General features: G+C 42.8%; 1 protein-coding gene across 2 annotated transcripts; it reads left to right on the forward strand.

The window, feature by feature from the left end:
- Window positions 1-23,188, forward strand: CEP55 (centrosomal protein 55; the record flags this gene model as incomplete). Of its 2 annotated transcripts, none has more annotated exons than XM_080694381.1 (8): window positions 1-192; window positions 4,456-4,731; window positions 7,642-7,710; window positions 16,801-16,951; window positions 18,686-18,999; window positions 20,313-20,384; window positions 21,062-21,187; window positions 22,988-23,188. In XM_080694381.1, the coding sequence occupies 8 exons, from the start codon at window positions 1-3 to the stop codon at window positions 23,186-23,188; spliced, it is 1,401 nt and encodes a 466-aa protein (XP_080550507.1). The 2 variants fall into 2 exon arrangements, with proteins under 2 accessions (XP_080550507.1, XP_080550508.1); XM_080694382.1 differs by having other exon boundaries at window positions 22,991-23,188.
- Between the last annotated feature and the right edge of the window lie 1,586 nt (window positions 23,189-24,774).

Raw genomic sequence — 24,774 nt, forward strand, 5'->3', positions numbered from 1 at the left:
ATGTCTTCCCGAAGTCCCAAAGATTTAATAAAGAGTAAATGGGGAGTGAAGCCTGGTAACTCCAAATCAGAAACTGCGTTAGAGAAATTTAAGGGAGAAATTGCAGCTTTGAAAACATCGGTGGATGAGATCACAAGTGGCACAAGTGGCAAAGGAAAACTGGCGGATAAAGACAGACACAGGCTTTTGGAGGTAAACGACCTATCAACCCTTTACCTTGGAGTTAACTTCCTTAGAAAATAGTGAATTACTGTTTTTTCATGCTACCTTCTTCTTTTTTGCCATTATCCTGGTCTCACCCAATTTATTAATTTTGGAAAGTTGACCTTGGATTTGGAATCTAAAGTAGGAATCTTAAATTCCTACGATAAGCCAGACACGGTGACTCACACCTGCAATGCCAGTAGTCGGGAGGCTGACTTAAGAGGATCACAGGTTCGCGGCCAGCCTCAGCAACTTGGGAGGCCCTCTGCAACTTAGTGAGACCCTGTTTCAAAATAAAGAATAAAAAATAGGGCTGGGGGTGTAGCTTGGAGGTAGAATGCCCCTGGGTTCAATCCCCAGTACTGCAAAAGAGAAAAGAAAAAGAAAAAAAGCCCTGCTATGACTTTGCCAGCTTTTTGACATGCTTTAGTTCTTCTTAACTTCTCTTGCTCTTTAAATATAATCGAGTACGTGTTTTAAGGTTATTAGGTATTGTTTGTTTCAGGAATAAAGCCATCTTGATTAGTAGTTCTGCACCTTCAACAAAATTATAATCTGTTTTTCATTATTTAAAACAAAGTAATAACCCAATTCATAATTTCTCCTTTTTTTTGTATTTTAGCTGAATCACATAGCTATTCTTGATAATTTTTGTTATGTCTTAGTCTATTTTCTATTGCTATAACAAAATGCCACAGATTAGATAAAACTACACCGATTTAAAAGGGAAAGTGATTTATTTGGCTTCTGATTCTGGAGGCTGGAAAACCCCATAGTGTGGCATAATATGGTACTGGCATCTAGAGAGGGCGTTCGTACTACATCATAACATGGTAGAAGGGGAGCAGTCACATGACAGAGAAAACGCTGTGCACCAGGGGCCAGGCTTACTTTTATAGCAACCAACGGTGAGACTGACCCAGTGCTGAAACAACTGCACTAATCCATCATGAAAGTTGCACTCAGGACCCAGTCACCTCTTAATAGGCCCCACTTCCCATCACTGGCACACCAAGGATTAAGTGAATTTGGGGAGATACATTCAAACCATAGCACATCCTACTTAAGTTTGTTAAACATACTAGTTTATTGTTTTCGTGTGTGTGTGTGTGTGTGTGTGTCATGTTGGTGATGGAACACAGAGGCTTGAGCAAGCTAGGCGCGTGCTTCACCACTGAGCTACACTCCCAGGCTCCTGCTTTCGCTGTTTTAAATTGACTGTGTAACTTAGAAGTGCTCTATTTCTATGCTTTTTATTTTATTTTATTTTATTTTTTTTTGTGGTACTGGTGATTAAACCCAGGAGCATTCTACCTCCAAGCTATACCCCCAGTCCTTCCCTCCCTCCATTCTTTTCTCTCTCTCTCTCTCTCTCTCTCTCTCTCTCTCTCTCTCTCTCTTTCTTCTTCTTCTTCTTCTTCTTCTTCTTCTTCTTCTTCTTCTTCTTCTTCTTCTTCTTCTTCTCTCTCTCTCTCTCTCTCTCTCTCTCTCTCTCTCTCTCTCTGTACTGGGGTTCCTGGAAACCCTTCTACTTCTGGGCTACACTCCCAGACCTATTTTTATACTTTTATTTGGAAACAGGGTCTCTTAAGCCAGCGAGGCTGTCTCCGAACCAGTGTGATCCTTCTGTCTCTGCCTTCGAAGCGTGGGGATTACAAGTGTGTGCCACCACGCCCAGCCATTCTTTATTTTTGAAACAGAATTTCACAAAGTTGTGAAGGTCCTCACTAAGTAGCTGAGGCTGGCTGGGAACCTCTCATCCTCCTATCTCAGCCTCCCAAGTACTGAGGTTACAAGTGTGTGCCACCACGCCTGGCTTATGCTTTTTAGAATACTCTCTTAGTCGTTGAAGTGTAATTTAAGGATACTTTGCCATTTTTATATTATTTATAGTATATGAGAGGAGAAAGTACCCAATAATCACATAATGTAGTTCACTAGTTCATATAATATATAAGTTCACTAGCTATAAAAAATAAAACCTATCCAATTAGGGCATCGTAAATCCTCTTTCCATTTCAGAGTGATAAATACTATTCAGATTTCCTTGTAAAGGCTTGAACAATCTATTTTATTGTTCTAGTGGCTGCTTTCCAAGTATTCTCATTTCCAGTTTCTTCAAGGTCAAATTATTACATATATTGGCATTTTTATGCTGCTAAACTATATTATTTAGAGACATCATAAAACTGAATGATTTGTTATTTTTTAACACCATACACTGAGATAAATACTTACTGAAGCATTGAGAAGGAACCATCACCAAATCACAGATATAATGATTTGTTTGCAACCAGGTAAAGGAATCTTACAGCTTTCTTTATAGATATCTTTTTAGCCCATTCCGGTTTGGAGAAGCACTGAATGCCTTGTTCCTTTATAATCAGTTGCAGTTAAACTTCTGCAATTAAATTTCGCTACCCAGCTGTTCTAATCGTGCCTGTTAGAACTATACAGAACAAGCCCCTCGTCTCATCTCTGCACTGACGCTTTATCAGATGTGTGAGGAGATCTTGCTTCCTCTTGCTTTTCTGCAGACCAGCCTCACATTCTTCAGCTTTTCTGGCTTCCTGTCACCCTCAGCACTTGCTGACTGGTCTGTGTCCCTCCTGAATATGCACCCAGAATTAAACACAGGGCCCCAAATGTTTTGTTGGCAAACACAGATTGAAATAACACTGTTATACTCACTTACCTGAGCATTGTACTCGATTAAAGCCAGAAGCCGTATGGGTCTCGTCTGTATTGTACTGACTGGATGTAAGTTTGTGGCCAGCCAAGATCCCCTCTTCATTTTCATTAACAACCATCTACCTAACCTGTAATTTCCCCAATTTCCCCATCTTATTTTTTGGACAATAGCTTCTTTTTTCTCCCGATTTACAAGTTTTGACCTTCTTAGCCTAGTCATTCATTTTCTCCTTCTCTCTCTCTCTCTCTCTCTCTCTCTCTCTCACACACACACACACACACACACACACACACACACACACACATTCTAGGGATTGAATCTGGACCATTCTACCTCTAAGCTAACTCTTAACCTTATTTTATTTTTTATTTTGAAACAGGCTCTCACTAAGTTGCTGAGGCTGGCCTCAAACTACCAATCCTCCTGTATAAGCCTCTCAAGTATTAGGATTAGAGGAATGTGCCACTATGCCTGGCAAAGTCTAGTCATCTCATAATCATTTCTCTCATCTTTTTATTGTGTGTTTGTGTGTGTGTGTGGGGGGGGGGTACTGAGGATGGAACCCAGGGGCAGTCTATTTCCGAACTATACTCCCAACCCTAATTTTTATTCTTTTTTTTGTGAGTGTGTGGTACTGAGGGTGGAACCCAGAGGCATTCTACCTCTGAGCCCTCCCAGCCCTATTTTTTATTCTTTATTTTGAAATAGGGTCTCACTGAGTTGCAAAGGGCCTCACTAAGTAGCTGAGGCTGTCCATGAACCATGATCCTCCTGTCTCAGCCTCCCAGATGCTGGGATTACAAGCGTGCCCCACTATGCCCAGCTCCTTTATTCTTTAATTTGAAACAAGGTCTCACTAATTTGCAGAAGTCCTCAGTAAGTAGCTGAGGCTGTCTGTGAACCATGATCCTCCTGTCTTAGCTTCCCAAGTACTGAGATTACAAGCGTGTGCCACCACACCCAGCTATTTTTATTGTTTTTTTTTTCCCTACATGCAGATTACAGTGTAGCAGTGTACTTATTATCTTTCAAATCTTGGAAAATCTTGAGCATTCCTGTAAAGGTCACCTTTTAGATTTGCTATCAAATAATTTAGCTACAGTAAGCTGGTGATGAGTGCATCTTTATTCTCCTGTAACATTGTGTAACTTTTCAATTTTGCTGACTCGAGTTCAGTAATGCACGTATACCTTGTGGGACCCACACTTGCATTTTGGTTTAGAAGATCTAATATGATGAAGGGAGGACTCTCTCGTACTTAAGAGAGCCTTCTGTCACTCTTCTCTCACTGCCCTTGGCAGACATGATTTCTCCTTTCTCTGTCTGTGCCCACTGGCTGTCTGTGTGTGTTAACTTGAGCACCTATCGCATTCATGTCTCGGCCTGTCTCTCGGTGAACTGTCCGGGGATAGAACTTGTCTTCCTCTTCTTTTTTTGGTCCTGGTATCATAAAGCCAACTTGTCATAGGATCATATTTCATAAACGCTTGTGGAATGACCTCATTTAGCTGGATGGTTGACCTGGCTTTGTTCTAAGCTTCTTCTCAGTTTCCATCTAGAAAATTCGAGTTCTTGAAGCTGAGAGGGAGAAGAATGCGTATCGTCTCACAGAGAAGGACAAAGAAATCCAGCGGCTCAGAGAGCAGCTGAAAGCCAGATACAGCACTAATTCATTACTTGAACAGCTGGAGGAGAAAACAAAGGAAGGCGAAAGGAGGGAACAGCTGCTGAAAGCCTTATCTGAAGAGACGGATGTGCTGAAGAGACAGTTGTCCGCCTCATCGGCAAGACTCGCCGAACTTGAGAGCAAAGCCAGCACTCTCCATGTGTCACAGGTGCCGATCATTTCTTTCTACTCAGATTTCTCTTTGATACAATTTGTCATTTTTTTTTGGGGGGGGAGGTACTGGGGATTGAACCAAGGTACATTCTACCTCTGAGCTGCACCTCCAGCCCTATTTTATTTCTTATTCTGAAACAAAATCTCACTAAGTTGCAGAGGGCCTCCGACTGTCTCAACCTCCCCACTGCTTGGATTGCCAGCATGAGCCATGCCTGACTTACCGTTTCTTATTCTTACCAAGGATGTGTTTGTTAAAGATGTTAACTAAATGAGGAGGCAGCATAGCAGACTTACTGGCCACTTCCCTGGGACTGGCTCTTGGTGTGGCCACTTGCTAGCTGTGTGGTCCTGAACAAATTCCTTCACCTTTAGCCTTGGAGACAGTAGTAGAGTCCAGCAGATCCCTTCCTAAACCTCAGTTACCACATCAGTAAAACCGAGTGAAAGCCGAGCATGGCGGCGCATGCCTGTAATCCCAATACTCGGAAGGCTGGAGTATCACACGTTTTAGGCCTATCTCAGCAACTTAGTGAGACCCTGTTTCAAAATAAAAGAAGATAGGGCTGAACGTGTGGCTCAAAGGTAGAATGCTCCTGGGCTTAATTCTCAGTGCCCCCACCAAAATATACATTAATACTAATTGAGCCGGGTGCAGTAGTGTGCATCTATAATCCCAATACTTGGGAGGCTGAGACCGAAGGATCACAGGTCTGAGGCCAGCTTCATAAATTAAGCAAGATCCTCATAAATATAATGAGATCCTCTTTCAGAACAACAACAAGGAAGGCTGGTGTAACTCAGAGGTAGAACCCAGAATACCTCTGGGTTCAGTCATCAGTGCCAAAAGAAAAAAGAAGATACTTCTGGTTAAATATGCCAATGTTTGCAAATTACCTAGCATAATGCCTGGCATAAAACTAAGTGCTCTAAAGGCGGAGACAGGAGGATCGTGCAGGTTCGAAGTCAGCCTCACTGGCTTAAGAGACCCAGTTTCCAAATAAAAAATATAAAAATAGGTCTGGGAGTGTAGCCCGGAGGTAGAAGGGCTTCCAGGAACCTCAATGCCACCAAAAACAAACAAACAAAAAAACCCCAAAAAACTAAGTGCTCTATAAAAGGTTATTCGTCAAACCTTAATTCTTTTGGAAATTTGGATATTTGAATAATACTAGCACTATTAATACCACCTATAGAAGACAATCTGTAGCTTTTAAATATAATGTCTCAGTGCTTCTACTGGTTTGTCTTTATCCTCTCTTTGGGAGGCACAGTGATCTCACCTGTACATTTATGTGTAACTTTCATAAGGAGGCAACTAAGTGTTTCTCCAGATGCGTACAAAGAGATTGAGTTTTCCCAGAGAATTTCTACAGAGCTGAAACTTAGGAAGCATTACAGCCAGATCCAAAATGGTTGACCATAATCTTTCCTTGAAGTTCAAGAGTTAGTTTCTCTATTTTTTTTTTTTTTCTATACTGGGGATTAAACCCAGGATGCTCTACCACTGAGCTATTTCCCCAGCTATTTTTTTATTTTATTTTTTTTATGTGGAACATACTGAAAATGGCATACGTTCAGACTATGTTTGGTACCCTCCCCCGCCCCCCAACAAGGGAACGCAGCATCCCAGCCTTTCCCTCCTAGGGGCTTCTCCATCTTTTAGGATGCGGTCTTCCATTAAATGCCCTATGTCCAGCTTTGAGATAGCGGGTGGAGACTTGCCTAGGAGGGTTTGGGGACCAGACTTGGGGATCAGTATATTTTGCTTGTATCCATACTTCATTAGACAGAATTCATCACAGGTGAGACCGGGAAACAATCTCAGTGTGCCTAGGGAGGGGGTGGGTGGAGAAAAGGGCTTAAGAAACCTGTCATAGTTCTCACCCGGAGGGCTAAATTGACCACGAGAAGGGTTACATATTTGGGTGCGTGAATAGAGCATCTTTTGGAGAAATACATATGTGTGTTGGAGGGGGGCTTCCTTAGCAGCATTCACACAAATCTCTCGTTTTAAAGCTTATGTAAAAAAATCTAAACCACAGCTCTTCCTGAGCTTGTTGGCTAGCTCAGGTGCATAGGCTGCTGAATTCCCCTTTTCTTTCTCTTTGAGAAAAGGAAGAAAAAAAAGAGAAATTTCATTTTTAGTTCCATATAATCTTTATGAATTAATAGCAATTAATGCTATTACAGGTTGAGCATCCTAATTCATAATGCTCCCAAACCTGCAGCTTTCTGAATGCTCACATGGCACCCCAAGCGGAAAATTCTCGACCTGATCTCATGTGACCCCCCACTGTCAGAGTGCAGACAGACCGGACTTCTGTATACAACTACCTTCAGACAGTGTATATGTGTATAAGGTGTATGTGTTTCGAGAAGAGCCCCCACCCCAAGATAATCTCATTATGTATATGCAAATATTTCAAATGCTGAAAACAATATAAACTAAAAACTTCTGGTCCTAGCCTTTTCAAATCAGGGATACTCAGCCTGTCCTGATACAAAATATAATTCTAGAAGAGCACTTTTTATCTCTCGTTTGACAATATGTATTTTTCAGATTTCATTGAAATAGCCCAATTGTTTTATTTGAACTCTTTTTGGTAAATACCACTGGGTTATTCATGTGCACGGAAGGCTGTTCTGGTGGTCCTGGGGCTCGGGGGACGTTAGAAGTCAAATGAGATCTGAAATCTCAGGGTTTCCAATTTGTTTAAGGAAACGTCCAAGAGATTTTGACAGTGAGCTCGTGGTAATTATCATCTGGATGGGTGCTTTACCGTCTTATATCGGGTCTGGATTTGGGGATTCTTCTGAGACGTATACTACATTTTTATGGAACTAACTGTAATGAGGGAACTTACTGAATGCATGGTGTTAACTAGTACTGGGTTATTTACAGACTGTGGCCGCGAGCTGCTTGAATTCATCAATGAATGACATTCATGAAATGGAAATGCAGCTGAAAGATGTAAGTTCATTTCTTTTACGTTATGGGAAACGAGACTAATTCATCTCTTCTTAAATTTTGTAGAAGTTGGTGGCATTATTGCTGTGACCTAAAACAAAATTTAGTGATGAGACAGGCTGCCTGAGTTTGTGGTCATAGCCTAAGTGTCCAAGCATTCAGAAGAACCATGTCCTCTCAGCGTGCTCTCTTTAGAAAGCCCTAGATATTAATCATTGCTACCAAACATCTGAACAACATCCCTTCTCCACATAAATCTAATATGCCCAACTATTTTACTTTTATAATGGAATTTAAATTATAGATTTTTTTTTATCTCTGCAAGATGTACTCTTTAGTTTGAAATCTTTCTTTTAAACAAGGATTTCCTTTTTTAGTTTGAAAAGGGAATATATTCTTTGTACACATCGGTACTTTTCTCTAGAATTTGATATGAGGTTATTTTAGTTATGTGATAAAGCTATATTTCAAACTCAGTCTTAAATGGATAGGTAAATTTTGCTGGGAATTGAATAAACTGAGGACACAGGACTGCTAGTCACAGTGTGTCTTTTCAAGTTTTAATATTAGATATATGAGATATAAAATTCTTGATTTAATTATTAGGTCAATAAATAGGTGTTTTGATTGTAGAAATCTTACTGGCATGTTCTACCCTGATAAGCATGCTCCTAAGACTTCTACTTTATTTAATTTAGCAAATATCCCTTCAAGTCTTATTTGATCTTCAAAAGAAGAATTTTTTTTTTTTTTTTTTTTTTTGTGATACTGGGGTTCCTGGAATCCCTTCTACCTCCGGGCTACACTCCCAGACCTATTTTTTATACTATTTTATTTGGAAACAGGGTCTCTTAAGCCAGCGCGGCTGGCTTCGAACCTGCGCGATCCTCCTGTCTCCGCCTCCCAAGCGCGGGGATTACAAGCGTGCGCCACCACGCCCGACCAAAAGAAGAATTTTTAAGCTCCTATGCATCTGTATTTAGGGGCTACAATACCCGTATCAAAGTGATTTGCCTAGAGATAACTGGTATAAAGAAGCAACATAATTTCTAAAAAGCCATCCAGGTAGTTTTTTTTTTGTCTTTTTTGTTTTTGCACGTTATACATAACACTGAGCTTTGCCAGTCAGTGCATACTAGTACCACCTGTAAGATGCACGTATTCACCTGACTCACCTGCCCTTTCCTCACACCATTTCTATCATTGTTGGCTCGCCACCCATCATCCCTGGCAGGCACCGCCTTTCTCTTTCTGTTCCTCTGCCGGGAACACTCTCTTCTTCAGGTCTTTGGCGTGTCCCTAACCTTGTTCAGGTCTGTACTTAAATATCACTTTCTTGGGCAGAGAAAAGAACAGGACTTTCCTATCCTTGACTAAAATTTCAGCCCCCAGACAATTTGGTTCCCTTTCCTGCTTCCCCATCATGTGTTACTGCTAAGCTTACCATCTATTTTACTTTCTTCTCTTATTAAACTACTCCTCCACTAGAGTACAAGGTAGATGAGGGAAGGGTATTTGCTTGTTGAGCCCATTGCTATCTCCGCAGTGTCTAGAACATTCGGCACAATGACCGTACAGAGTCTTGTGAAGTTTCTTGAGTTTTACTCATGTCTCTTCTAGAAAGAACTGGAAATAGATGCTGTTATCTTAAATCCGTTGGTGATTCTTGCCCTTCTGAACACTAACTGCTTCAAATAGCACCTTAAGTGATTTTTAAATACTGACCATTCATTTTATAAAATTAACTTTGAATTATTACACATATTTTTCCTTCTAACATTTTTATTTTTTTAATTTTTTTATTGGTGCACTATAGTTATGTCCAATCTTTTTGTTATGTTATCTTCTGGTCTTATTTTAAGGCTTGTGCTTTCTGCTCTGTTCTACCTTAGAAAGGCTTTCAGACAAATGCAATAAAATTTAACCCAAATAGCCTTCAAACGGTAGTCTAGCTGGAGCAGTGTTTCCCAGGCTGTGTCTGAATCTAGGAAGCCTTCTCGGAATGCAGACTCTTGACGTGATAGCTCTGGGTCTTCAGCGAGCTCCCAGGTCGTGTTGCTGCTGGTCCTGGGACCACACTTTGAGAACCATTCATTTTTTGTTTGGGAAGCAAGAGGTAGTTTAGTGCTGATCTCCCTTTCGGGGTCTCAGCAAATCTTTGTGACTCAGAAAAGAATTGTTGTTGGAGGACTTAGGGAGTGGGGAAGACATTTCACGCCTCAGTGGTATCACTGGTGCATTATTTGGCTTTTGAGAGCTTGGTGGTTCTAGTACCATCCATCACCCCCTCAGAGTTCCCAGAAAACTTCCTGTAGAGGCTCGCTCATCATAGACATGTATAGGGACTACACTCATCATCGTCGTTATTATTGTTATTATTATCATTGTTTTGGTGCTGGGGATTGACCCAGGGGCATTCTACCTCCGAGCTACACTCTCGGACCTTTTTATTTTTTGTTTTGAAGCAAGGTCTCACTAGATTGCTGAGAGCCTCGCTATGTTGCCAAGGCTGTCTTTAATCTGCGATCCTCCTGTCTCAGCCTGCCAAGTACTGAGATTATAGGCATGTGTTACCACACCTGGCTTTTGGGGCTTATTTTAAAGTCCTAAAAACCTATGGCTGTCTTTCTTTCTTTCTTTCTTTCTTTCTTTCTTTCTTTCTTTCTTTCTTTCTTTCTTTTCTTTCTTTTTGTAGAAATGGAGGTTACACCTAGGGGCATTCTACCTCCGAATTACATTCCCGGCCCTATTTTTTATTTATTTTATGAAATAGGGTTTCACTAAGTTGTGGAGGGCCTCACTAAGTAGCTGAGGCTGGCTGCAAACCTGAGATCTTCCTGTCTCCGCCTTCCAATTACTAGGATTACAAGTGTGTACCATCACACCTGGCTTGCTCTATATTTTTTTTTATTTTATTTTATTTTATTTTATTTTATTTTATTTTATTATTTGGTGGTACCAGGGATGGAACCCAGGGGCTTTCTACCTCTGGGCTATACTCCCAGACCCATTTTATATTTTATTTGGAAACAAGGTCTCACTAAGTTGCTGAGAGCCTCACTAGCTGAAGCTGGCTTTGAACCTGCGCGATCCTCCTGTCTCAGCCTCCCAAGTACTGGGATTACAAGCCTGTGCCACCACTCCCAGCTGCTCTAAATTTTTAAAATATGATTTTTAAATTGAATTTAGTGAAGAGAAATAATTATTTAAAACATTTTTAATCTGGAAGAAATAAAATGAATAAATAGTTCCAAGAATGAGAATGAAAATTTAGTTTTATTTTATCTTATTTTGAGTACTGGGGATTGAACCCAGGGACATTTTACCTCTGAGCTAGACCCTCTACCGCCATTTTTTTTCTTTTTTTCTTTTTTTTGTAGAACTGGGGCTTGAACTCAAAGGTATTCTACCTCCAAGCTCCACCCCCAGCCCTATTTTTTATTCTTTACTTTGAAACAGGGTCTCACTGAGTTGCAAAGGGCCTCACTAAGTAGCTGAGACTGTCTGTGAACCTGCAATCCTTCTGTCTCAGCCTCCCAAGTTTGGGATTACAAGCGTGTCCCACCATGTCCAGCTTGGCCCTTCTTAAAAAAATATTTTGAAACAGAGACTGGCTTTGAACTTTCAATCCTCCTGTCTCTGCTTTTCAAATGCTGAGGTTATAGGCAAGCTTCACCGTACCTGGCAGAGAATGCACATATGCCCTTTACCAAAATTCTACCATTATTAACATTTTGCCCCATTTTTTACCTTCTTCCTATCCTCACACTACTTTTTTCTAAACCATTCAAGAGTGATTATTCATATCCATCTTGCTGTAAGCCTAAATATTTCAGTGTTTTTCCCGAGAAAGAGAATTTTCTCTAACATGACTACAGCTCAGATAGTGATCTCAGTACCTTTAACATGGATACAATACTTCTATCTAATCTACCATCACTAATTTTAATTTCATCAGTTGATCACATTTTAAAAATTACTCTGAAAGCTGGGCATGGTGGTGCATGCTTATAATCCCAATAATCCCTTGGGAAGCTGAGATAAAAGAATCACAGGTTGGTGGCCAGCCTCAGCTACTTAGGCCTTCTGCAAGTTAGTGAGACCCTGTTTCAAAAATTAAAAAAAAAAAAAAAGACTAAAAAATAGGACTGGGGGTGTAGCTTGGAGGTAGAATGACCCTAAGTTCAATCCCCAGTACCCCCCCCCAACAGTTCTCCAGTATAAGCAAATATTTTACCTCCAGTGGAATTTTTGCCCACAGAATATTTAGTAGAGTCCTGTCAAAATAGGACCAAGAACATCAGCTGCATCCCACACAGCTTCCCTTCTGTCCACATTGTGCGTGCGTGCGTGTGTGTGTGTGTGTGTGTGTGTGTGTGTGTTTTACTAGGAATTGAACCCAAGGGCAGCCCACCTCTGAGCTACACCCCCAGTCCTTTTTTATTTTATTTTATTTATTTATTTTGTGGGACTGAGAATGGAACCCAGGGGCATTCGACCTCCGAGCTACACCCCCTGCCCTATTTTTCATTCTTTATTTTGAAATCGGGTCTCACTGAGTTGCAGAGGGCCTCACTAAGTAGCTGAGGCTGGCCGCGAACCGTGATCCTCCGAGTCTCAGCCTCCTGAATGCTGGGATTAACAAGCCCGGCTCCTATTTTATTTATTTTGAAAATTTGAAAAGTATCTACTCGCTGAGGCTGTCATCCAATCTGTGATCCTCTGGTCTCAGCTTTTTAAGTACTGGGATTACAGGCACCACCACCATGCCCAATAATTTGCGTATATATGTGAAGTGCATGCCTTACACATGTGTAGATAACACAAGATAAGATGCAGTCTGGCTCTAAAGATTCAAAACTAATATCGATGTTTACTGATAGCTATTTAATCCATCCACTGATACTAGTAGAGAGGACAGAGCAGGTGCACACCATCAGAAGAGGCTGCAAGGAAAGAATGTTTACTTTATTGGAGTAATATCGCCACCATGTGGCCTTTCAGAATATTGCCTTTTAAATTCTAAACTAATGTGCATTTTGGTCCCATTTCAGTAGAATATTGACAGGTTCTTTTGAAAGAAAATAATTTCATAACCATCCAGTGCTGACTGAAATTATTTGGATTAAAATTTTGAAATATAAGGCTTGATATAAAGTTTAACACCAATTTGCTACCTCTCTTAGCGACTCAACTTGAGTGTGAACCCGAGGTCCTCGTGAGTCTTTTTCTTTGAATGATTCAGAGAGGATGGCTGTGGATCCAAATAATAGCATGATTACTGCGACCTGCCTTGAGATAGACCGTGAATCTTAGCAATCACTGTGGAGTCAAGATGTTAGTATTTATATTTCTTTGAGGTTGATTATTTTTTCTCCAACCTTTATTGTGAAAAATTGTAAATATATAAGAAAGTTGAAAGTACAATTATCAATCATAGATCTCCCAGTAGGATTCAACATTGAGATTGTGTGTGTGTGTGTGTGTGTGTGTGTGTGTGTGTGTGTTACTAGGAACTGAACCCACAGGTTTTCTACCTCTGGGCTACATTCCTATCCCTACTTTATTTTTTTCTTTTGAAACAGGGCCTCGCTAAGTTGCTGAGGCTGGCCTTAAATCTGTGATTGTCCTGTCTCGGATTCCCAAGTATTGGGGTTTACAGGTGCGTGCCACCTCCCCAGAGAGATAGGTTCTTTAAATCAAATTGCTACAATGAAAATAGCCATCCAGCCGGGCGTGGTGGCGCACGCTTGTAATCCCCGCGCTTGGGAGGCAGAGACAGGAGGATCGCGCAGGTTCGAAGCCAGCCGCGCGCGCTGGCTTAGGAGACCCTGTTTCCAAATAAAAATGTAAAAATAGGTCTGGGAGTGTAGCCCGGAGGTAGAAGGGCTTCCAGGAACCCCAGTACCACCAAAAAAGAAAAAAGAAAAAAAGAAAATAGCCATCCATAGCATCTTACATTATTGAGGATATAATACAGATTGGATGTACAATATCTGTATCTTGAAAAATAAACTCTTAAGCAACACAAGGGGAACTACAGTTACAGTTGCCTAAAGGTTGTGAGCAGAGTATCTGGCCCAGGGGCTGAGGGCCCTGGACTGTCTTTGCTTCCAGAGGCTCCTTCTGCTTCTTAATCCATCTCTTAATTCTAGAGAAAACAAACACTGAAAATGTTTTGAACCCCACACCTGGAAGCGTCTGTTTGTAGGATGCGTATAGAAGGAGACTAATAAAACGTGGAGGAACTGTCTAGTCTCGAGAGTTTCCCTGTGCACGGATCTTATGGACACGAGGTTCGACTGCTTGTGTCAGTAAAGAAGTCCTAAGAGCTAGGCGTGGTGGCACAAACCTCGAATCCCTGCACTTGGGAGGCTGAGGTGGGTACTGTTGTAGGTCTTCAAGGAATGAATTAGTGTGAGCAGCAGGGTTGAGTGATCAGGACAAAGGAACCTGCCCATGGGAAGGAGTGCTGGCCCCCGGTACCCAGCCCTGGGTGTGCCTCCCTTCTGGGACCCTTCATCCCAAACATTTTATATGCGTGGACGTCAGGTCTAGATGTGCGTGTCCTTTTGGCACAAGTCGTCACTGAGATGTCTGGCTTCTCAGAAAAAGAATGAGAGGGGACAAGCCTCTTCTTTGGGAACTAACACTTAGACTGGGAGAGAGGAGTTATGATCTCACTGCACATTAGTCGTGTGTGGACATTTCTAGTCTTTTCCCCCTTAGCACCAACAAATTACTTGTCTTCTTTAGCTTTCAACTTGAACGTGTCCTGCCTTCAGCAACAGAGCTGTCGCCTTCCCGGGTCAGGCAGGGTGGAAATCGAGGGGAGGACTGGAGCGTGATTCCTGGGCATGGCCAGGCCGAGGACAGACCCTTCTGCTGTGCCTGTAACTGAGTTCCCAGGAACCAGATAGTCAAGAACAGTGAGCATCACTCGAGTCAGAGGACCTATGAGTCTGCCCTAGCTAACAGTATTAATAGGATTTTTTGATTAAGAAAAAGCAAATCAATTCAGAAATCTATACGTGACCATTTTCTACCCACGACCTACGACTGCCCATGATCATTTGCTCCACTTTGTTTTATCCACTTAACTCCTTACATGTTTGTCAACATCTTGGGACAGATCAGCTGCATGATCCACAGAGAGTGTAGATTGATTTTATAGGATTTGAACCTCCTATGGGGTGGCCTGGCTCCCTCAAGAGCACCTGCAGGTTCTTGAGGAAAAGATGGTTGAAGCGCAACACTGTAGTAGCTGTAATAGTAAAATGAATCCCCACCTGCTTACCCGCTCACAGAAACAGACTCTGCTGTTTTCTTAATATCTCATCAAACAAATAACTTCTTTTGAGTGGATACTGTAGTCAAAACCTTAGAAAAGCATGATCTCACCTTAAAGAACTTACCTGTTTGAGAGAAACAACAGAGAAAAGGCTGACGGTGGTTGATAAAAGTCATTTTAAAAAGGAAGTAGACATTTATTAACAACTGAATTAGGAAGTCCTGTGTTAGCTTCCTAGGGCTGCCCAAACAAATCACCACAAAATAGGTGGCTTAACAGAATGTGGTTTTGCACAGCCAGAGGCCAGAAGCCTGAAGTCCAGCCCCTCCCTGCGCTGCTGGGTGCCGCGGCAGAGCCTCTGCCCATCTTCTCCTGCCCTCCTCTGTGTGAGCACTGAATGTCTGTATGCCCTCTCCTCTAATGAGGACGCTGCTCATTGTATTCAGGGCTCACCCTTCTCCTTAACTAATTACATCTATGAAGACCTTATTTCCAAATAAGTCACATGCTGGGGCTTCAGTTGGACAGAGTTGGGAGGAACACCATTCAATCCACTGCAAGAATGCAGTCCCTGGACAAACAGGTGGACGATCCCAGTATGGGGTGTTCTTGTTTTTTGTGTTTTGTGGTACTGGGAATTGAGCCCTGAAGCATTCCACCTCTGAGTTACTGATTTTTTGTCTTGTTTTTTATTTGGAGACCAAGTCTCGCGAGGTGACTAAGAGTGTCACTAAGCCGTGGAGGCTGGTCTTGAACCTGTGATCCTTCTGTCTTAGCTTCCCAAGTACTGGGATTACAGGCGCGCGCCACCACGCCTGGCCTCGGAGTTTTAGTTGGGTTCTAAAAGATGTAGTGGAAGAAAAGGATGATTTAGGTTTGGTTCTTGGGGGAGTAGACACACTGAGATGGAGTTAGGAATGCAAATGGTTTATTGAGAAACAACCTCTAAAAGAAAAAAAACAGGAGGCAGGAATACCAGAGGGCAGCCAGACTTGGTGAAAACCTGACCAGATCTTTGTGAGCCCCAAGGGAGCGGCAGAGTCCCTTGTTTTGCCCTTTGCTGGGTCCACTCAGCCCAGCCCCCATGCTGAGAGACTTGAAGGAGTTAACCTCAGGAGGCTGGCAGCCAACATGTCTCTCCCTGCAGAGCAGAGCAGGCAGGGCTGTTTGTTGAGGTGGGACGTGAGCAGCTCAGCACCTGCCTGCCACAAAGGTGTTCTGGTTTAGAGAGAGGGACACGCAGGAGATGCTAAGCCCGCTGTGTCAGCCGGATGTGGTGGCGCACGCTTGTGATCCCCGCGCTTGGGAGGCGGAGACAGGAAGATCGCGCAGGTTCGAAGCCAGCCTCAGCTGGTTTAAGAGACCCTGTTTCCAAATAAAATATAAAATAGGTCTGGGAGTGGAGCCCGGAGATAGAAGGCCCCTGGCTTCCACCACAGTACCACCTGTGTCTGGAGGAGGCGGCAAGCACACGACTGTGTCCTGTGTAAACTCTCTTTGCTGTGCGTTCTAAAGGTGTGGGGCGCACGATGCTTGCCCTTAATTCTCTTAGCTATAGGATTTTTTTTGTTTTGTTTTTTAAACCCAGGGGCATTGTAGCTCCCAGCTATACCCCTTGCCCTATTTTCTTTCTTTCTTTTGAAACTAACTTGCTGAGGCTGGCTTCCAACCTGCGGTCCTGTCTCTGCTTCAGAGGCCTTTTTATGTGTTGGAAATGACTGCATCCCTTGCACTCCCTTGACCACCTTAAGATTTTCATTTTTATGATATGGTTGATTTTTATATTTTCTCTTCACTCTAAGGCTCTAGAGAAAAATCAGCAGTGGCTTGTGTATGACCAGCAACGAGAAGCCTATGTTAAAGGACTTTTAGCCAAGATCTTTGAGCTGGAAAAGAAAACGGAAACAGCTGCTCCTTTACTCCCACAGCAGACAAAAAAGACCGAATCAGAAGGTACCGACTGGTATAAAAATGTTCTTTGGGGACAGGCCTGACATTTTCCAACAAGAGTGATTCATCAGATTTAGACTTTTCTAGAGATGTGTTAGAAAGTAGAATGAGAGCAAGTGGTCTAAGTCTGCAGTAAGAAATGCCATGCCACAGATCTGTTTTCTTCCTCAAGCGTCAGGGTAGAGGACAGCACCGGAGGCTCTGAAGTCCCGCCCCCTCCCGCTCCCCGCGTGCCCCTGGCCTCGTCACCCCCTCTAGCTTTATCTCCTGCAGAGCTGGTCTCATGGCCAGTTATCCTTTCCCTTCACCTACCTTCAACACTCACTCATATCAGGACCAACGACACGTTTAGTAGTGGATTGGTCCGACCTCACCATGGACACGATGCTGTCTTTTTGCCTTGCGTCTCCCCAACACCGGTCTCGGTTGTGTTTGACAGCAACTCTAAAAGGTAGGACAGGAAGGACTGTTGGTCTCATTTTTCAGATGAAGAACTGGGGTCAGTACTTCTACATGACTAGCGAGGAAAAAAGAGCAACCCCTGTGCAAAGCCCTGCTTGAAAGACCACCAGCCCCAGGCGAATGAAGTCTCGCCGTACATAGAGAGGAGGCGGGAGACGGGGAGCCAGGCTCCTCTTCTGGGGCCGCCCGTTGGGATATTTCAAATGAAGCTAATGCTAAAAAGAAAATACAAGGGGAACATCTCTAGAGGCAATTTGAAGCTGTTCAGCCTTAACAGGACAAAGTTATTGCTGTAGTGTCTTTATATTATTTATTCCATATGCAAGTAGGATTTTAGTTAGGGGCTAAGTCTAATATTTTTCTTAGGAAACACAGTGTTGTCTTTCTTTCTCCCTCTCCCTCACCTACCTCTGTTTTCTCAAAGCAGTATAGGCACTTAGTAAAATAATCTTATGATCTGGGCATGGTGGCACACACCTGTAATCTCAGTATTTGGGAGGCTGAGACAGGAGGATGACAGGTTTGAGGACAGCCCTCTTCAACTTAATGAAACCCTGTTTCAAAATTAAAAAATAAAAGTAGGAGCCAGGCACAGTGGTGTACGCTTGTAATCCTAGCATTTGGGAGGCTGAAACAGGAGGATCTTGGTTTGAGGACAGCCTCAGCTACTTAGTGAGGCCCTTTGCAACTCAGTGAGACTCTGTTTCAAAATAAAGAATAAAAAATAGGGCTGGGGGTATAGCTCGGAGGTAGAATGTCCCTGGGTTCCATCCCCAGTACTGAAAAAAAAAAAAAGAACTGGAGGAGTAGCTCAGAGGTAGAATGCCCTGGATTCAATCCCCAGTCTCAGTAAATAAATAAATAAATAATAAATAAATACTTAATAATAGTGCAGAAGGGCTCTGGGCTCTGCCATACCTGTCCATCCCATCTTAATACTTCTAAGTTTAATATTGGTAATTACATCTGTATCTATGCATTATGACCTATGTCCCTATTTGGTGGTTTATTTTAGACCTCAGGGACTTCCTCTCTCTACTGAATAGTTATATAACTGTTTTATTTCTTTTGTTTGTTTATTTTGCAACTTCAACTAACGTACCTGAGTTTCTGTTTCCGAATCCATCAAATAACAGCCATTGTGCCCCTCTCCTGCCTCTTCATTTTGTAAACTAAAGAAATGGCGTGATCTGGTTTATGGAGACAGGCTCAAAGTCTCACTTCCTGGGAGCAGCACCATTTTTATAAAACACTGCGCCCTCATGTTTATCGTAGGCTCTCTTCACGAAGAGAAGCAGAAATACTACAACCACCTCTTGGCAAATGCCAAAAAGGATCTGGAAGTCGAACGACAGACCATAACTCAGCTGAGTTTTGAACTTAGTGAATTTCGGAGAAAATACGAGGAAACTCAAAAAGAGGTTCAGGATTTAAATCAGCTCTTGTGCTCGCAAAGAAAGGCAGATGTGCAGCATCTGGAAGACGACAGGCATAAAACCGAGAAAATTCAGAGACTCAAGGAGGAGAATGACATTGCCCGGGAAAAACTGGAGGAAGAGAGGAAGCGGTCCGAAGAGCTCTTGTCGCAGGTGAGCGCAGCCAGCGCGCTTCCTCCCGAGCCGCCGTTCCCGTGTTCACTGAGCACTTGGCGTGCGGCAGGGACTAGTGCAGTCACTAGGGAACTAGCAAGGAGCAAAGCAAGTCCCTGCCCCTCACAGGAGTGTATGTTCCAGCCTGGAGAGAGACCAGAAAGAAGAACCTATTTAAGTGAGAAAGTAAGGGACATGACTTAGGTGAGATGACAGAGGGACGTGGAGCCTCTCGGAGGAGGTGGCATTTGGGCAAAGTCCTGGTGACAAGAAGCATCCCACGGGGTGGCTCTCTGTGGGAATTCCCTCTGAGGGAGAGAAGGAGGTGGGTGTGGGTGACAAGCCCAAAGAAGATGTGACGCAGGGAGAAGAATGAGGCTGTTTCCGGGCCTCGCTGATGGCCATCCCATCTTAACACTTCTATCTTTAATATTGGTAATTACAGCTATACCTATGAATGGCATCTGTATCTCCGTGCTCCGTGAAGTCACTCCGCGCCTTCCCCGTGCTCCTTAAAAATCCCAGCTCGGAGCTAGAATGGCGTGGAAATGTGGGGGTCATACGTTAGGATTATTTGCGTTGACTACAACTTTGACAGAAAGTCGTTATTATAAATTTTGCATGGCACCATTATATGTTTGGCTTGGAGAGATGGAAAGAACGTTATTTGGAGTCCACACCTGGTCTCTAGTCCCAGATCCATGGCCCTGGGCAGACTCCCTGCCTCCTCTGACTCAGATTACTCTCCGGTCCGATGAATAATGACCTCTACTTGCTTCATAGGGCTTTTGCAAGAGCCAGTTGAGGGGACGTGAAAGTGCCTTGGCAACTAAATAAAGGTCAATCTTGGTTATTGCTACCTTCATAGTCATTTTAAAAGATCCTCTAAAAGCTGGATGTGAGGGGAGGAGGAGTTAGTAGCTTAACATTTTCCTCCTTCACCTTCACAGCTCTCAGGTCTACCTGTAGGTGTGAGCAGTGATATTTGGGAAAGATTAAGCAGAAAGGATTCATTTGTACTCCAGCTCTATGGGCAAGGCGGCCGGGCGCGGCCTGCTTTGTTTTCCTACTGTGAAATGGTAGCAATATCGCCCCCCATCCCCGCCCCCCCCTGGGAGGCGGGCGCGGCCACTGGGGAGTGCGATGTCCCTTGGTGGGGGTCAGGCTGGTGACCCGGGGAGTGCTCAGCCAGGCGGCGCTGGGCTGCTGCGCAGGGAGCTCTCCGACGACCAGCTGGCGTGAGTCACCACCTTGTGACAAGGCCTCTCCATCCCAGGTCAGATGAGAGAACATTGGCTCTTTGCTTCCTGCAGGTCCAGTTTCTTTACACGTCGCTGTTAAAGCAGCAAGAAGAACACACGAGGATAGCTCTGTTGGAACAACAGGTACTCGCTGGGGGTTCTCCTCAATTCAGTTCGATCTGTCAGAAAATGGAATTGTGCCTTGTGCTTACACTCTTCTGTGGAGAATTATTTGACAATTGTGAAATGTCTTTAAAAGACTAACAATTTTTCGAGAGATTCGGTATCACCCAGATCTCCGTGCTAAACCAGAATCTTTGCGATATGGTGGCAGTTTTCTGACAGGTAAAGGTCGGCCTTGGCACCTTTTGCTCTTCCTGTGGCTAGAGCTCCCACTCTGGCCTCATGGCGTCTCTTAACAGCGCTGCCTGGTAGCTTCAAGCAGAACTCAGAAAGATTCCACTTATTTCAGAATGTAGAGCAGAGATTCTTAGTGTATCTAAACCAGGGAATAGCCATCTCTTTTCCTCATCTCTCTCTCTCTCTCCCCCCAAAAAAGAGGAATGGGGAGGAACAATTCCAAACAGCAGTCTCCCAGGCCCCTCTTCATTCACCTGTACCGCAAACCTGAGCTTTGCTTCTTGGCTAAGCCAAGCCTTCCCTCCACCGTGAATTCATTTATTAATGTCAAACTGTGTTCAGACGAATCCTTGCTGTGGTGGCACAACGTGTTTTCTTACTGTGCTAATAAAAGATGCCAGCTTCAAGAGAACGAGACAGCGTCTGCCGGCCGTGATTGTCTTGTCCTGGGCATTTTGCAGATGCAGGCTTGTACTTTAGACTTTGAAAATGAAAAACTTGACCGTCAAAATATGCAGCATCAATTGCATGTAATTCTTAAGGAGCTCCGAAAAGCAAGAGACCAAATAACACAGTTGGAATCCTTGGTGAGTCTGGTATGGCTAGCCTAAGACTTTTCTTCTTCTTCCCCCCCGCCCCACCACCCCCGGCCATCTTTTCATTTCTATGTCAGAGCATTTCCCAAACTAGGAGCATATAGCTTTATCTCAACAAAACAAAACAAAACAAAAAGAAAGAACAACCAGCTTTAGGTCAAATCAACAGGCAAAGTCCCTGCCTCAGTTGAAGCAACTATCCTTAGAGCATCAATCCAGAGCTCAGAAAAGGGGACATTCTGTAGCTTTCAGTAATAATTATGTTACTGGTGTCTGGGTGTCTGGGGTCATCCCCCCCTTAGGTGCTGTGATTCTAGGGATACTAAACAACACCTGGCTTAGAGGAGAGAGGGTAGAAGGGAGGGGCCGCCGTAGAATCCTACATGATGATTTTCTAGTAAAAGAGAAAAAAGAAAATGCTATTTTTAAAGATAATGGATTATTGTTTATATGCTTTTCATTATATTTTGAATTAAGTATATTTTTAGGGGTAACCCTGAAAACAATATTTTCAAACCTTTTTGTGTGTGTGTGTGTGTGGTGCTGGGGATTGAACCCAGGGGCATTCTACCTTTGAGCTACACCCCCAGCCTGAGTTTTTATTCTTTATTTTGAAACAGGGTCTCACTAACTTGCGGAGGGCCTCGCTAATTAGCTGAGGCTGGCTGCGAACCTGCGATACTGTCTCAGCCTCCCAAGTACTGGGATTATAGGCGTGCGCCACCATGCCTGGCTCAAAAAAACCTTTTAAATACCATTGTTTCTATGAGAAATGGTTTTTTACTTTTCTTTTTCTTTTGGTATTGGGGAATCTAGGGTCATTCTACCTCTGAGCTATACCCTCATCCATTTTTATCTATTTTATTTTGAAACAGCGTCTCACTAAGTTGCTTAGGGTCTGGCCAACTTGCAGAGGCTGGCCTCAATTCTGCAGTCCTCCTATCTTAGCCTTCCGAGTACTGAGATTAAAGGTATGTGTCACCATGCTCAGCTCTATTTTCATTTTACTATAAGCTTTCAGACCAAACCTGATTTGTGTGTGTGTGTGTGTGTATCCCATTAGTATATATGTCATAGATCATTCTAGTACTGAAGATTATTTAGAGATAGTGCAATGTTACAAATGTAACTCTTCAGTCTTCAAAGAAGAGAATAAAATCAATTAAAAAGTAATTTATAGTTTCTAGATGAATAAAAGAAAGAAAATATGTCTGACTATTGTTTAGTAAGTCATTGATCTCAGCCATTTATAATATTTGAAGTTAAAGTTAGAATCATTTCCATTAATTCTTTTTTAAGTATAGGAAGGCAGAGGATACGTGAATGGGTTTGAAATTTTCCTATATTTTTCTTTATGTTCCTACTGTCTGGTGTCTTCATGGTATGCTATAAAATATTCACTTTTACACTTTAACTATTGTAAGTTCTTTAGGAAAAAAAAAACACCTGAAGAAAAGTCTCAAGGGTATTATGAAGACCTTATTCATTTCTGTGTATTGCCTGTTCCATCTGCTGAAATTCTTGGCGGGTCTTAATTCCACGTAGTTTTTTATTGCCAGAGTTACCCATTGTATAAAACTAGTAAATTTAGTCAGTGGGCAATTTAATAGTTGAGTAATTAGCAGTATAATTTATAACCAGCTCCTATATTATCATCAAAATATTGATACGCAGAGATTCCAAAGAAAATCTGTCTGCAGGCTGGAGGCGGTGGAAGACGTGGGGAATGGTTAGAATTGCTGGACGGCGGGCCTATATACAAGTAGTGTTTACTTGAAATGTATTTTTCAGAAACAGCTTCATGAATTTGCCCTCACAGAGCCCTTAGCTGCTTTCCAGGGGGCGACGGAGCACCCCGCCAAGGTCGCCTCGCCAAAAAGCCCCCCCGCTGCTCTCAACGAGAGCCTGGTGGAGTGCCCCAAGTGCAGCGTGCAGTACCCAGCCACGGAGCACCGCGACCTGCTCGTCCACGTTGAATACTGTTCCAAGTAGCAAACCAAGTGTTCTTTGTTTTTGTGCCAAAAGACTTCATACTGTATCTTATGTTTGCTTAGGGACGTTTTGAATTCTATATTCCACATCTTGCATAAGGAACTGTCGACCTCTGACACTCTGGCACATGAGCCTGTTGTCATATCTCTGGGGCTGCTTTCCATTTTTCTTGGCAGTAATACCTCCCAGGAGGGTTCCCGACCAGGCTGTAATGACAGGATGCGTGAGAAGTGTGTGCTGAGACTACTGACACTTTGCACTGTCAGATACTTGATAAAAGAGAATTCAGGTTATTGCTTGTGCATTAAATCTTTTGTATTGGCAAGCAAATATTTTATATTTTGGAGGGTTTTTTTTTTTAAAAAAAAATCAGAGGTAATTAACCAAGGATCTTTCTGTGTTGACATTTTTTATCTGAGCACTTAGTATAGCGGCGACTACAGTTTTGACGTTCATTGTTAAAAAGTAGCGATGCCATTTCCAGTTTGTTCTTTCTATTGTAGAACGGTTACTAGAGAAGTTGGGAATTTTCATAATCTTATTGCTGCTGACTGTTGAAATTGTAAACCAAGCTACGTTTTAAGCACAAAGCAGATTCCCTTTGAGGATTCTCTTACGTGGCCACAAACGTTTTCTCTCACATTGTCTGGTTATAACTGTTAATAACTTCGATTGTACTAGCGCACGTTGGTTAGTTAAAATTGTTAAAATGAATTTTAACAGAACCATCTTGCCTTCTCACTGGATTTTCAGGTATTTTATGTCTATTATTCTTTATCTTTGGCACCCTTACAGCTGGGCAATGTCATTATCACATGTTGATTTCTCCGACTAGATTTTTGCAAATGCTTTATGTAAACCAAAAACATTTTTTTTTCTTCAGGTTCCTAACATGCGTAAGCACTGGGCTACTGTTAGCAATGTAAAGGAGAAAAGAATAAAATCATTTAATAAGTTTTGCTATGTCTATTGTATATGTATGTCAAAGACACTCTAAGATTCCACCCCAAGAGGAGTGCCAGGGTTCCAGATTAACATACGCTCTGAATTGACGAGGGGGTTAAGGAGACTCCAGAAACAGCAACTGTGCGAGGGAGGCAGAAGGAACAGATGCTTTCCGCCATCTCTGTTGAACAGATAGTAACTCTCAGTCAATAAGTAGAATTTTATGTGTGTCAAGGGCAAAACAGTAAGCATGCTAAACTATCTAGGTAGCAAAAGACCGTAGAAACTATATAGATCTATGTATGGAAATAAAAATGTTGCCCTTATTTAAAAGTCTCAGGTTCACAGTCTCTTCAGCCATAGTTGGACAAACAATGAGTAGTCTTCAGCCAGATGGTTCTCATTCTGGCTCATAACAGTACAACAAAGACTGTAGTGTTTAAGTATAAGTATATTCCTCAAGGATGTTGCTCCCCTTACGACTTTTCACAAGCAGCTATTCCCTGTAGTTTATACATGTGGAAAAGGCCTTGGTCATTCAGTGGGCAGCTGAGTCAGAAGCAGGGCCCGGGCCTTTGGTCCCCACGTGTATGGACCAGGGGGCGTGTCTCGTGGGACAGCTGGACAGGACATAAAACACA

The sequence above is a fragment of the Muscardinus avellanarius genome (genome assembly GCF_963383645.1).
Source record: "Muscardinus avellanarius genome assembly, chromosome: 4".
In the NCBI taxonomy this organism is placed as follows: domain Eukaryota; kingdom Metazoa; phylum Chordata; class Mammalia; order Rodentia; family Gliridae; genus Muscardinus; species Muscardinus avellanarius.